The 15,924-nt window shown below is 30.5% G+C and overlaps 1 protein-coding gene across 1 annotated transcript; it reads right to left on the reverse strand.

Moving 5' to 3' along the window:
* Positions 1–14,715: 14,715 nt before the first annotated feature.
* On the reverse strand, positions 14,716–15,555 carry LOC140814586 (uncharacterized). Its single transcript, XM_073173615.1, has one exon. It carries the CDS (start codon positions 15,553–15,555, stop codon positions 14,716–14,718), a length of 840 nt encoding a protein of 279 aa, XP_073029716.1.
* Between the last annotated feature and the right edge of the window lie 369 nt (positions 15,556–15,924).

Below are 15,924 nucleotides of genomic sequence, written 5' to 3' on the forward strand. Positions count from 1 at the left end.
ATAGACATATATTTTATTTGAGTCATCCATTGAAAAATATCATTTTTTATGTTAAGAGTATTACTTTTTATTGTGAATATTGGTAGGATCAACCCTTCTCACATATAAAAATTCGTGAGACCATCTTATTAGAGACATAATCTTTATCAAAGACTGCAATTTTCAATCTTTCCTAGTGTTTATATATATATATATATATATATATATATATATATATATATGGATTAAAGGGGCTCTTCTTTCCAAAATTGATGATAAATAATTTTCATTAAAATGAAATATATATATATATAAAAACAAGCGAAGAATCCGATTTTTACTCAGTTCTTGAAATTTGCACCTAAATTCATGGAAGAATTTCGTTTTATTATTGAGAAAAAGAAATCATGTCAATTTAAAGTTTTTTTTCAAACAAAATTTCCTATTAAAAAACATGTAAAAATATGCAAAATATATAAATAAACTATTTGCTTGAAAGAAGAAATGCACATGCATATCTTATCGCAAAAGCACCAAACTATGCATTATGAGTGACATAAAAACTAAATTTTTATCTACCAAAAGAAGTATTTCCTGTAATATTTTTCAAAATAGACACAATGAACCATATAATTGAATACTCACCAATTTACTATAAACACTGCCTCTTTAAGATTTCAAATTTGGATAATAAGAATTAACAAATGAACAAAAGATGTTCACCGTCATGGAGTTAATTCAAGAAATCTCATATATATATAATCCCATCAAATCCTCACACTCTCGTGCGTGGTAATCTTGAATTCCCAGCTCTCCTGCAAAATTGCACAAACCATTTTTAACATAAATAAGCAAGAAACCAACAACCACGACAAAGCCACTTTACATGACCAATTTTACTAATCAGTCGCAACCGGTGGCCGAGCCAGGGGTGACCGCAGTCGCCCTTTCTCATGTTTAAATTTTTTTAAACAGGCGTCTAATTATACAAATATCTGTTGCCGCCACCAGTCACAACATATATTCAACGATCGAAATCGAAACTTCTTGTAGCAGGGCGTGTTACCTGTTGTGAATGGGGTCTGGTCCATTGGGCACTCTTCTCCTGCTGACACAATGGTGCTTAAAATCCTGATGCAGTGAACTCCACTTGGTCCTAGCTAGTTTCACAAGGCCGAAACTTCTTGTTGAATATGGGATATTAATAAAAATAGAACCCCTTGTATTTTTGTGGTAAGGTAGAGTCAGCAGAAGCAAAACCAAAGAAAACTAATGGATAGAGCAGCAACAAGAACTCTTTTGTCACTACCCATTATCTGACTCATTCTGCTCATGAATAAAAAAAATTCAAATGCCTCAGGGAATGAAGAACGAAAGAGACAAAATAATATTTGAGACTAATAATGAATTGAAGTTTATAGATATGGCTTGCCCTTAGGCATACTGCCAAGAAAGGTCTGCTCTTACTTTGGAAACAAATACACACACGCAATCTATACGTATTCTTTTTTATAAATGCTTTTTATTTAATTCTTGTGTACTTATTAGAACTAGAAAAATGCACGTGCGTTGCACGTAAAAACCTAAACTACTGAAAATATATGTACGAAATTTTGATAATATTTAAATGAATTAAAACATGGTTAATAACCTTTATCAAATGAAACAAACTAAGCCATAAAAATCATGATCATAGACGGTATATGAATCAGAGAAATTATCTTATCCACTTGACACACTTTCCAATATGCTTCTTGGTTGATTTTGACAACTCAACAACTCTTTGTCCAGGGGCGGATCCAGAATGATATGTTTGGGGGGCCGGTCTACCTCAATTCCTGAACGTAGAAAAAATTCCAAGAATCCTTGTCTTTCCTTCTGATGTGTCTCCGAACTCGCGTCCCACAATATTTCACTCGACAGTCGACAATATAGCAGATGTTTTGCAAAAGGTTATTATTTCAAATGGCTTTCTTGATTATGTTTGTATTAACCAACTATAAAGGTTTTAAGTTGGGACTTTGTAAAAGCCCGTTATTTAGGTTTTCAAAAAAAATTGCAGAACAATGTCAAAAAACAGCGTATAAAAAGAATTAAACATGGACCATATGTGTAAACCTCGAAAGTCTTTAACCATTAGACTAATTATAGATACTTAAAATTTTTATGGGTCAAATAATATATATACTAAATAATAAAATATATCTTACATAGTAAAAAAAAATTAAAAAAATTCAAGGGGGCCGTGGCCCCCTCCGGCCCTACAGTGGATCCGCCCCTGTCTTTGTCGTAGTTTGTATGTTTGTTATATGCATATAACTATTTTGGTATGCTCCGCAAATATCTGATCGTCTATAGCTATAAGATTAATAAATTTTCAACAACTATTTCTCAATCACTGTGAGAAAAATTACTTGAAATCTCTTCAAATGACTATATCTTAGAATTGTGTCCTCATTTAATTTGACACAATTCAAGAAAATCATCTTTGATCGTCATTTTTTGGAAGCTTTGCAATAATGATTGCGTGCATCATGTCATGAGGATGATATAGTTTCAATCTCATTTGTTGCGTTTATAACATAATATTATATTATTCATTGAAACAAAACAAATTTTCTTCTAGCGAGTTTATATTTTGTTTATAATATTTTATCTTATAGAACGACATACAAAATTATTTATTGTATTTTAAAAATCTTGAGAATAGATACGAATAATGTAATTAAGATATGCATATGAGATATCATTCTAATATATGTCAAAGTATTTGTTTTATTCAATATCTCATCTAATAATGTAACCATTTAGATTTCATGAGCATTTTACGATAGTCAAAATTAATTTGATGAAATATTGTAGAATTTTATTTGAATTTCAATATTTGGCTAATTAGTGAATTTACTTGACAAGGAGTTTTCTATGCTACATCATATATGTTATGAATTAGCTGGTTAGACACTTTGACTTAAAAAAGAGACAAAAACAATCTCGTATCACCTCGAAATATATCGAGATAATATTGGAGGAATAAAGTTGAAACTGGCTCGATGTCTCAATAAAATGCACATAATTCATATGTTATATTGTGTCAAAAAGCTTTAGAATTGTTCTCATACCATTATAAATAGAATGAAAATTATGTACAATTTGTTTTTCATGTATTTTTTTTCTGAATGAAGAATTTTTCTTTTTGAAAAACTATTTTATTGAAAATATTGACATTATATGTCGCACAACCATGAAGTAGCAACATAATCATTATATAATATTTAATGCACACATACAATTCTTCAATTCTTCTTCATTGTGCTTCGTTGAAATTTAAATCTGAATCATCCTTGATATTAAAATTTTGCTTTAAATATGATTTAATATATATGTATATGTTTAATGTTACTTAGTTGGACCAAATTTCAAATATCTATAAAAAAATGTGATTGAATTATATCATACAGAAATTAGGACATAGTATGTAGGACTGATCACTTGCCGTTTTACCAACAGTTATAGCTAGTAGTAATTGTGCAACTCAAATCTTTTAAACCGCGAACAGCTCAAGCACCACGGTTCGGCCGCTCAACCAAGTAGGGACAATTATTCCACCCAACAATCTTCCTCCTATAATTGCACTCCTTGTAATCAATGAGAATCGAACCCGTGACCTTGGCTCTGATACCAATTGTAAGACTGAGCGTTTGTCGCTTTACCAAAACTATAGGCTAGTAGTAATTGTGCAACTCAAATCTGTTAAACTGCAACAGCAGCTCAAGCATCACGGTTCGACCGCTCTACCAAACAGGGACAATTATCGACCCAACATAGTAATACACAACATATTTTTTTATTTAACATGTCTTTTTTCCCATCCACTATGTTTGTTGAAACTTTTTGTTCAAAATTTGACGCATTTCGTAGACTATATATATGAAAAACCAAGAAATTATATAATTCACAGAAACCATTTATTATTCTCTTCATAGAACAGAAGACCCAAAATACGTGGTTTGATTGGTGTACACTCATACTTATTTTTATATAAACAACAAGACGCATCATATAATATCAGAAAATCAATTACCGCCAACAATACTAACCAAAACGAATAAAAAATCATAACACAAACAATCTCGATAAGAAAAAAATGATAACTCAAAGTTCAAAAATAATTTATTTAGTACAATAACAAAGAAATTGAAGTATATACGAGCAATAAAAAGCATAAATCACTCTCAAATTAAATATTAACCCATATTATTTACAATTTGTATAAATTTTCCAATATTTTTTTTAAATAAATAGAAGACGTCTTATTAATGTCATCGTTTTATAGATATTCATTCCACTTCTTTAAAAACACAAATGAAAAATGGTGCCTTGAAATCATAATAAAACCATTTAGAAAAGCAGCTGTAAAAATATAATACAAAGTCACACAATTTTTCTTAAACCATAGAAAAATATTAGACTATTGACAAAATATATGTAGCAACAACAAAACATGCGTTAACTTGTGATATAATTAAAATTTAGAATCATGCATAATCATTGAATTAGAACAAAATCGCATGCCAAAAATCTACTGGATATTATATATTTTAATAATTTATCCATATTTGTCGTTTACCAGAGGACTCTTAGACCTACCAATTTTTGTAGTTCACCTATTATTTTCATAATAAATAATATTACAAAAATAATATAAACAAGAACATAAAAACTCAAATTAAAATGCCTTCTATCAATCTAAGTAAAAAAATTGATTAGATAATATAATAATGTCGTAAAAAATTTAAATATTGATTTATATACAGAAGTTTGGAAATATATTTGTCCCAATAAATAAAGATATTATCTCTTGATATTCTGAGACATAAGGTAAAAACGAAGAAATATTTCAATTTTTTAATATTTTCTAAGTCACTTTAAACTAAGTAATCTAAGCAAACAGAAAACATGCATTATGTGTTTAAAAATAACAAAATATCTTAATAATTAAAAATTGAAAAATAATCATTTTTGTTGGATATTTGATTTTGTTTCTCTTTTTTTGTGCAAACAAACAAATAACAAAAACAATCCAAACACAATTACATGATCAATACAAATGACATATAACAATCAAACATGTTAACGCTAGGGTAAAAAAACACCTCTCATTGCAAGAACAAAAAATGATCAAATAGAGCATATTATTTAGTAATATTTATTTAGCAGCATTTATAAAAAAATTGACTAAATAACTTAAAAACAGTGTTTGAAATCTATTACAGAAAAATATTTCTCTCAATCGTATATTTCTATTGACACATGAGGAGTCTGAAAATATTTTTATTCTAAATGAGAGAAAGAAAATTTTGTATGACCTTAATATTTATTAATACTTTATTTTTATTCAATCCGACTCATCTCTTTTGTCTTCTTATTATTATCTGACGGCAATGTATAAATTTAAAGTAAATTAAAATAATAGTTAGTTTGATTGAGTTAAATACACTATTAATGATCTTATTAAACTAAAATAAAAATGACTTAAATAACACCATTAATATGACAAATTGTAATATAAAAAAATAAAGTGATTTTGTGTGAATTTGATGTCAATGTAATCACAATTCACATTCATATATAGATATTAGTATAGATTAGTATAGATAGATAGATTAATTTAATTTTAATTAATTAATTTTAATTTTATGAAATAGAAAATGAAAAAGGAAACATGTATTCAATTCACATATTTATATTAGTATAGTATAGATATAGATAGATTTTAATTAATTAATTTTAATTTTATGAAATAGAAAAGAAAAAGAAAATATGTATTAATGATTAATATGAAAATGTATATTAATGATTAATATTAAACGAAAGTAAGGATATTTATGTAAATTCACAATTCAATTCATATATTTATATTAGTATAATTTTATGAAATAGAAAATGAAAAAGAAAACATGTATTCAATTCACATATTTATATTAGTATAGTATAGATATAGTTAGATTTTAATTAATTAATTTTAATTTTATGAAATAGAAAAAGAAAAGAAAATATGTATTAATGATTAATATGAAAATGTATATTAATGATTAATATTAAATGAAAGTAAAGATATTTATGTAAATTCACAATTCAATTCATATATTTATATTAGTATAGATATAGATAAAAGAGTAACATTTAACACGAATAATTAACAATCTACAATAGTTAAAGAGTGCTGTTATCTACACGTCAATTTTCTTATTACTCGCACGCCACTTTATTTATAAATAAACATGAATTTCCCTCGTTTGTATATTTTAAATTATATTAACCCCTTAAATTAATATAAAGTCAGGGTCCAATCCGAGTGAGTAGGATAGCATAGTACTGATAAAGTGGGTTTATTTCATATCATCCATGTGGGTATTGCTCCCATGATAAGATGGATAACCAATATTTGTCCATGAATATATAGGCCCCACTTTTTTTTATAAAATTATATGTGTGGCAAGATTTTACTCGTTGAAATGAAGTGAAACATTGCCCACATATTTAAGATCTCGTTAACGGATAAAGTGGAGAGTCTCCCAATTGCTTTACACATTGATTGGCCCACACAAGACTTGCCCTTTAATTAGGTTGGCGTGTGCATTTTTATACGCCTAACTTATGGACCTCGCTACCTTCCTATTTAGTAAATAAATCCTACTCTTTTCATAAAGAAAGGACCATTCGATGTTATTGCCTGTACTAAAATGAGTTATGTCTTGATTAATTCTCTGTATATCTCAATATCATTGATCACGTGAGCTTCGCATTTCAAAGAAAATTGATGTCGCGTGTTGCAATCGAAAGACTAAAATTTCACAGAGTCATAGGAGAAAATATTGCACGTTAGTGTAAAATATTATTAACAGATTGAACGTAAAAAATCGATCTGTTATTTTTAACATACTTCATCCGTTGATTGCATAGGATACCTATAATTTGAAATCATTATTATTACGTCTTCCAAGATGTTTAAGATTTGGTATGTAAAAATTGTCTTATAAGCTTATATATAGATTTTCAAGGGAGTAGTGTTATGTTATGATTCCACATTGTCTCTGTTAGAAATAATGGAACGACGAACAAATACTAAAGCCTCTTCTATCTAAAATGCTTATATTAATTTGAACTTGAAATATTTCATCCGACTCATGGCCTACAATAAATGAGCTGAAATTCCTTGTCTTTATAAAGAATGACAAGTTAAACATAATTAATATGTTGCCAAATGCAAGTGGCAACAACAATGTTATATGGTCCCCAAGTGAATCTATTTTGCTTTTTTAATGCAAGAAAAAAAATAGAATTTGAACTCAAAAGTGACAATATACCCCCAAAAAAATCCCAAAGCAGCCAATACTAGAAATCACAGCCAGATAATTAATCGGCGATGATTTGTAATAAACATAGTTCTATCGTCAATTTCCATCGTCATGTCATCATTTTTCGGTGTCACATCAATGTTCTGATGAAAAATGACTAAAATCGAAAAAAATATGAATTATTATATCCATAATGTAAGGAAAAAAATTTATACATGATCAGAATTTCTTTGATCATGTCAACTATATTGTCTTAACTAGGAACGAATACGTGCGATGCACGTGGGTGACTAATAATGAAAAATATAATCACGAGAATTAGATAATATTTAAAATCGTTTGAATAAAATTTTGTTTATTAGTATTTATCAATCTAAATACATCAAAAAACAATACATTATGACAATAAATCATATATATTCACTTATTTATATGATATTTTTCAATGCGCATGATTATAACATAATGACAGCTCTTTTAAATCCAAATATCATTCAAAATGAAAAACAATAAAAATAAAATTAATAGAATAGTGAATTTTACCAAAATCAAAACCACAATGTACTTAAATAGAATACATACAAATTTCAAATAAAATTATCTTAATTTACTAAATTGTCATAATAATGTTAAAATAAAACCGTCAAAACTTGTTACTAAGTTAAGAGTATGTCTTATGTGAGACCGTCTCACGGATCTTAATTATCTGTGAGATGGGTCAACCATACCCATATTCACAATAAAAATTAGTATTCTTAGCTTAAAAAGTAATACTTTTTCATGGATGACCCAAATAGAGATCTGTCTCACAAAATACGACTCGTGAGACCGTCTCATACAAGTTTTTGTCCTAAGTTAAATATCACTTGTGCTTTTGCTAACTTTTAACCCCTTGTGGATTTTATTTAATTTTTTATGTTTTTTTAAACACATATTATAGATAATTAATTATATATCAGAATCAATCATTTACAAATTAATATTGGTGATTAATAATTTCAGTGAAATAAATTTTTTAAACATAATATCACTCAAATAAATATGTGTAGTAAAACACATATATAAAATAATATGTAATACTCAGTTAAAAAATATCATATGTAAAATTGTAATATATAACAAATGATAATAAATTATCAATATAATTCATATTTATTATAATGATTATATTAATTAAAAAAATTATCAGGATTATATCATAAATTTAGTTAAAAATTAGAAAGTAATTCTCATTCTTTTTAATTTATCATTACTTTTTATTTATATGAATAAAGTTGAAATAGATCAAACTAATCAAATTATACTGTAAATAAAATATAAATTTTTTTTTGCAAAAAATCATATAGAATCTACATGAACTCAATGTTTATTTTCATTGGAAAAGTATGATAAGATAAATGATATTTACTGACATGATTTTAATAAAACTTGTAGAAAAGCATAAGTTTGAGATATATATTGATATATTAATTAAATATCATAATTTAATAAAATAAAGTGTAATATTAAGGTATTTTGTAATATTTATGTTAATTCAACCAAATAATAAAATAAAGTTATTATCATTTTCAATCACAATCCTTAAATATGTTTTTCTCAAATAATTTACAACACGTTATTAATTTAGTTAAATTATAGTAATATTAATCGAGTTATACCTCATCACAAATCAAATGATTTCATCCGAAAGCAAACCAATATACTATCCTAACCACACATTACCTCAACTATTTCATCATGACAAATTTTGAGTAGAGGTGATAACGACAATCATTTACCCACACATATGCTCCGTTGAGTTGCAATAATAATAATAATAATAATAATAATAATAATAATAATAATAATAATAATAATAATAATAATAATAATTTTATTATTATTATTATTATTATTATTATCATTATTATAAAAATTATTAGTAATCATGACTTAATTAATGTGGTGTGGTACATGAATAATATTTAGCAACATGAACAATTTTGAAATTTAAAAATGAGGTTAAAAGTTCTTGATGTAACAAAACTAAAATAAATATAAACTAATATATAATTCGGAAGACGAGAATTTAAAATGACTATCAAAATAAATCATCGGAAACTAATATAATCTCATAATTTTGTGAAAGATGATAAATTTATTAAATAGATTAACCGAACTGTAAAAAAGATGAAGGAAAAGAAATGATAACAACACACGAACCATCGATAAATTAAATCAAAGAAATTAAACTAACGTAACATCAAATAATTAAGTTAAAAAAAACTAATAGAAGTAGGAAAATAGATAATCACTAAAAGATCCAATGAATTAAACAAATTAATGTAATAAAAGTAAAATAAATATACACTATATAGTTTGGATATGGGAGCTCAAAATAACCATAAAAATACATCCTTAGAGACCAAGATATAATCTTCAAATTTTGTGAAAAGCGACAAGAAATAACCGAACTGTGAAAAAAAATAATTCGGAAGAGGAGAACTTAAAATTACTTTCAAAATAGATCATTGGAAACTAATATAATCTCATTATTTTGTGAAAGATGATAAATTTATTATATAGATTAACCGAACTGTAAAAAATACGAAAGAAAAAAATGGTAACAAAACACGAACTGTCGATAAATTAAACTAATTAAATCAAATAAACTAACGTAACATCAAATAATTAAGTTAAAAAACTCATAGAGGGAGGAAAATAGATAATCACTAAAATAAAATGAAACACTAAAAGAACCAATGCATTAAACAAAATAATGTAATAAAAATAAAATACATATACACTATATAGATTGGATAGAAGAGCTCAAAATAACCATCAAAATAAATCTTTAGAGACCAAGATATAATCTTTAAATTTTGTGAAAAGTGACAAGAATTAACCGAACTCTGAAAAAAATAACAAGAAAAAGCCATGTAGAACCGCAAGACGAAAAAAATAGGAATGAATTCAATATTTTCAATGAATATTAATGCTCATATATTAATAATAAGTAATTAGTTATAATTATTTAAGACAAGCAAATAAATTACAAATTAACCCATATAAGAACACAACTTGCTAAGCTAGATAAAGAAGGACATATAGAAAAATTCGCAATTAGAAGTGATATATTTATATTTAAAATAAAATAAAATAATGAGTAGATAGTTATAGTTATTTAAGATAAACAAAGAAATTACAACTTAAACCACATAAGAATATAATTTGCTAAGTTAGATAAAAAAGGACATATAGGGAAATTCACAATTGGAAGTGGTATATTTATATGTAAGTAGATTAATAAAGACTAAAGGGGAGAGGAGTCTGCAACGATACTCAAAGAATCGAGCACAAGAAGATTTCCCAAAGAAGTTATCCATATACACACCTAAAAAAATTGTTTCGATTGACAATGTTTCTCTTTTTAATAAAAACATATAACCAGTCAAAAAGATTAAATGTTAAAGCCTAATTCCGTGACAGGACCATAAATGGGGCGTGGGACAAAAAATATATTCATCGAAGGGCAAAGTTGATGACTACTATGGTCGTCGCAAAACTCATGATATTCATCAAAGGATTTGACCCGAGCTCACTCGACTCGATTCGACTGTAAAGTAAATTGATTTCAGAGTCGTAGCTTTGATAAACAAATCTATTTTGATGAGAAAATGATAGAAGACTTTAAATATTGGAGGAATCTATAAGATGATAGTGGACTTTAAATATTAACTAAGATCATTGTTGAAACCAGAAATCACGAGTGAAAAGAAGAGAAAATGAGAAACCAAATGTGGGGAAGTTTCCGATCATTCCATTGAATTGGGAAAAGTTTATGGAAAAATCCAGTTACAACAAAGTAACTACCTCCTATTTATACTAAGGCTAAGAGAACTCAAATACTAGAATGAAAACAAACACGCTACTAACAAAAGAAGAATTGACTCATCTTTAACACTCCCCCTCAAGCTTGATATATATTAACATGCCAAGCTTGGATAATAAATAGCAGTGTTGGCCTCTTCCTATAGCTTTTGTAAAAAAATCCGCCACTTGCTCATTTGTCGAAACGTAACTTGTCTTTATGAGTTTTTCTTGAATCTTTTCTCTTACCAAATGACAATCTATTTCTATATGTTTTGTCCTTTCATGGTATAGTGGATTTGCGGCAATTTGCATTGCTGCCTTGTTATCACAGTGAAGTGTTACTGGAAGATCAAGCTGCACTCCCATATCTTTTAATATGCCAACGACCCACATAACCTCGCATGTTGTTGCAGCCATGGATCTGTATTCCGCTTCCGCTGAGGATCTAGATATAGTAGTTTGTTTCTTTGTTTTCCATGACACTAAGGACTCCCCAAATTTTATGCAATATCCTGTAACAGATTTTCTACTCATTGGACAGGTTGCCCAATCGGAATCACAGTAGGCATCAAGCATGAATGATTTTTCCGATGACAAAAGAATTCCTAGTTCTGGTGCTCCTTTCAAATATTTTAAAACTCTGATGGCTGCATCCATGTGAGATTTCTTGGGTTTACTCATGAATTGACTCAACGCTTGAACATCAAAGCATATGTCTGGCCTTGTAATTGTTAGGTACAACATTCTTCCTACTAATCTTCTATATTCTTCTGGATTACTCAATACTTCATCAACAGATTCACTTTGTTTGGCACTGTCATCATACTCCTTTGTGGTTAATCTCAAGTATTGTTCCATGGGTGTATCAACAACCTTGGCTCCTGATAGTCCCGAATCAGATATCAATTCCAGTGCATATTTTCTTTGGTTTAGGCAGATTCCTCTCTTAGAACGGGCCACCTCTATTCCAAGAAAGTACTTCAATTCTCCTAAATCTTTGATATGAATTTCTACATGCAGGTGCCTTTTCAGCGCTTGAATTGATTCTTCATGATTTCCTGAAATGACAATGTCATCTACATATACCAGTAGCAATGTAATGAACGAATCATCTTTCTTGACAAATAATGAATGGTCAAGTTTTGATTGACTGAAACCAGCACCCTTCATAATGGATGCGAATTTTACATTCCATTGTCTTGAGGCTTGTTTAAGCCCATACAAGGATTTGAGTAATCGACACACAGATTTCTCCCCCTGATTTCCAAATCCTTGTGGAAGAGCCATGTAAATTTCTTCCTCAAGATCGCCTTGTAAAAAGGCATTGGTGACATCCATTTGGTACAAGGGCCACTTCATCATAGCAGCAACGCTTAAAAGACAGCGAACCGTGCCAATCTTAGCCACAGGAGAGAAAGTGTCATGATAGTCAATCCCAGGGAGTTGAGTGTACCCTTTTGCAACAAGTCGAGCCTTAAATCTGTCCACACTCCCGTTAGGGTGATACTTAACTTTGTAAACCCATTTATTTCCAATAACAGATTTTCTAGGAGGCAAAGAGACAAGTTCCCAAGTATTATTTGCCTCTAATGCGGCAATTTCAGCATCCATAGCTGATTTCCAACGAGGATCGCCAACTGCTTCATGGTAAGTATTAGGTTCTTTAATATGGGAAATGGAAGTTAAAAAGGCTTGAAATGATGAAGAAAGATGAGAATAAGATATGTAATTGGCAATAGAGTGCATTGAAGCAGAGGGTGATTGAATGGAAGAGCAGACATAATCCCGTGTCCAAATAGGTGGTCGAGTCAGTCGAGAAGAATGTCTAGGCTGAGGGACTGATGATGGGATGAATGAGGAAGGACTAGCACCAGAATGAGAAGAAGACCGATGAGGAGAAGCTGGACCATCAGGAATAGGATAATCAACAGAAGAGTGTGGAAGGAAGATTGGGTTAGGACATACTTGTTGAGAAAAAGGGAAAATTGCTTCAGGAAAAAAAACATCTCGAGAAGTGAATATTTTATCACTAGTGAGATCAAGAAGTTTGTACCCTTTTTGAGTGTTTGAGTAACCAAGAAAGACGCATTTTGTAGCCCGAGGTGCAAATTTATGACCTCGAGGAAGGATAGAGGCATAACATAAACACCCAAAAACGCGAAGGTGTGAGTAGGAAGAGGAGCGAAGGAATAACAGCTCAAAAGGTGTTTTGTTGGATAGAAGAGGAGTGGGTATGCGGTTGATCAAATGCACAGTAGTAAGGATGCAATCACCCCAAAATTTGGAAGGCATCGAAGCTTGAAACTTAAGGGCCCTAGCAATGTCCAAAATATGTCTGTGTTTGCGTTCAACCACCCCATTTTGTTGGGGTGTGTAAGCACAGGAACTTTGGTGGATGATGCCCAAGGAGGTAAGAAATGTAGTACATTGGGTGTTGAAGAATTCAGTGCCATTATCAGTCCTAATGACCTGAATGGATGTGGAAAACTGGGTCCGTATGAGAGCCACGAAGGCTTTAATCATGGAAAGCGTATCTAATTTGGAATGCATCAAATAAACCCAAGTAGCTCGTGTAAAATCGTCCACAATGGTGAGAAAATATATTTCACCATTGTAAGTTGTAGAATGAAAAGGACCCCATAAATCCATGTGAATTATTTGGAATGGATGTGTGGTGGCAGTGGATTTATTTTGAGGAAAACAAATCCTGGTTTGTTTTGATTGGGGACATATATCACAATGCGAAAATGTGAAATCATGTGACAGAAAAGGTAACAATTTCATTCTTGATAAGGAAATATGACCAAGCCGTTGGTGCCAAGTATATTCATTTAAAGGAGCAGAGTTTGCAACTAAGGTATTACAACGAGAATCAGTAAAACTTGGAGGAAAAGAAGGAGAACTAACATCTTTGTAATCAAAACAGGAAGTATCTAAATGATAGAGGACATTCTTCACTTTACCAGTCCCCATTATCTTCCCAGTGCATAGGTCCTGAAAAATACAGAAGGTGGGATGAAAAGTGATGAAATAATGATGGTCTTTTGTGAATTTGGAAACTGATAATAGCTTAAAGTGGAAGCTAGGCACATATAGCACATTATGTAGTGCAATTGTGGGAGTAATGTTCACTGAGCCTATTTGTGTAACACTAGTCGTATTACCATTAGGCAGTTGGACAATCCCATTGGATCCAGCACAGGACACAACATTGTACAGGTGAGCATTTCTTTCAACCATGTGGTCATTAGCTCCTGTATCAACAATCCAATCTGAGCAAGGAGATGGATGAGACATACCTGCCATATTTGCGGAGGGGAGCAAAGTGGCAGCAGGACTAGATTCCTTGTCCAGCATTTTCAAGATAGCAGCATATTGCTCTGATGTGAAGCTGAACTGAGGTACACATTTCGGAGTTGCTTCTTCATTCTCCGAAATTGTCATATTAGCTGTATGTTTTCTCGGTTTGGCCTTGTCTTGATACAGGTCTCTGTTAGTATTGTAGCCAGAACCTCTCCCCTGCATTCTATGTAAACGATGACCTTCTGGATAGCCTACTAACTTGTAGCAATTCGCTTTGGTATGTCCAGTTACAGTAATCACAATACAAGGGATATTTCTTCTTTGTGTCTTGAGATGCATAAAAGGCTGCATTAGGATCTTCACCAAGAATAGAGCCTGTACTGAGAATTCCTCTATTAGATTCTTCCTGGGAGATAAGGGCAAATGCTTGCCCAACCGATGGTAAAGGATTCATCATCAGTATTTGACTCCTGATGTGCATATAACTCTCATTTAGCCCCATGAGAAATTGGAGAAGCTTATGCTGTTGATCATGTTCTAAGTATTTCTTGGCTGACTCACAAGAGCATGAAGGCAGAACCACGAGTGAGGAGTACTCATCCCATAGTCGGCGCAAGCTTGAATAATAAGTGGATATAGTGTTTTGCCCTTGCGTTAATTTCCCAATCTCTCGGTGCAAAGAAAAAATTCTAGAACCATTGATTTTGTTAAAGCGTTCCTTTAGATCCGCCCATACTACCATAGCATCTGTAGAGTAGACAATTGCACTGAAGATTTCCTTCGAAACACTATTCATGATCCAAGACAGAACTATAGCATTACACCTTTCCCACTGCAGCAGTGTATTCGAGCTCAAGTCAGGTCTACTACAGCTCCCATCAATGAATGCTAACTTGTTCTTAGCTCGCAATGCTATAATCATGGCGCGACTCCAAATTCCATAATTGTCGCCTCCAACCAATTGCTCAGAGATTAAGTTGATACCTGGTGTGTCAGATGGAAGGATATACAGCGGATTAGATATATCAAACACGGCTGGGAGAATTCCGGAAGCAGAAGCCATCGCAGCGAAGAAAAAAAAAATTTGACAGAGAGTGATCGAAAATGTGCGATCGAGTTAACACGATTGAAGGAATGAATCAGATCTGCAGATCAAAAGGAATTATTAGCTCTGATACCATGTTGAAACCAGAAATCACGAGTGAAAAGAAGAGAAAATGAGAAACCAAATGTGGGGAAGTTTCCGATCATTCCATTGAATTGGGAAAAGTTTTTGGAAAAATCCAGTTACAACAAAGTAACTACCTCCTATTTATACTAAGGCTAAGAGAACTCAAATACTAGAATGAAAACAAACACGCTACTAACAAAAGAAGAATTGACTCATCTTTAACAATTATATACAGAAAAAGGAAAAAAATCATGGAGACAT

Source organism: Primulina eburnea, chromosome 1 (genome assembly GCF_022965805.1).
Source record: "Primulina eburnea isolate SZY01 chromosome 1, ASM2296580v1, whole genome shotgun sequence".
NCBI classification, from domain to species: domain Eukaryota; kingdom Viridiplantae; phylum Streptophyta; class Magnoliopsida; order Lamiales; family Gesneriaceae; genus Primulina; species Primulina eburnea.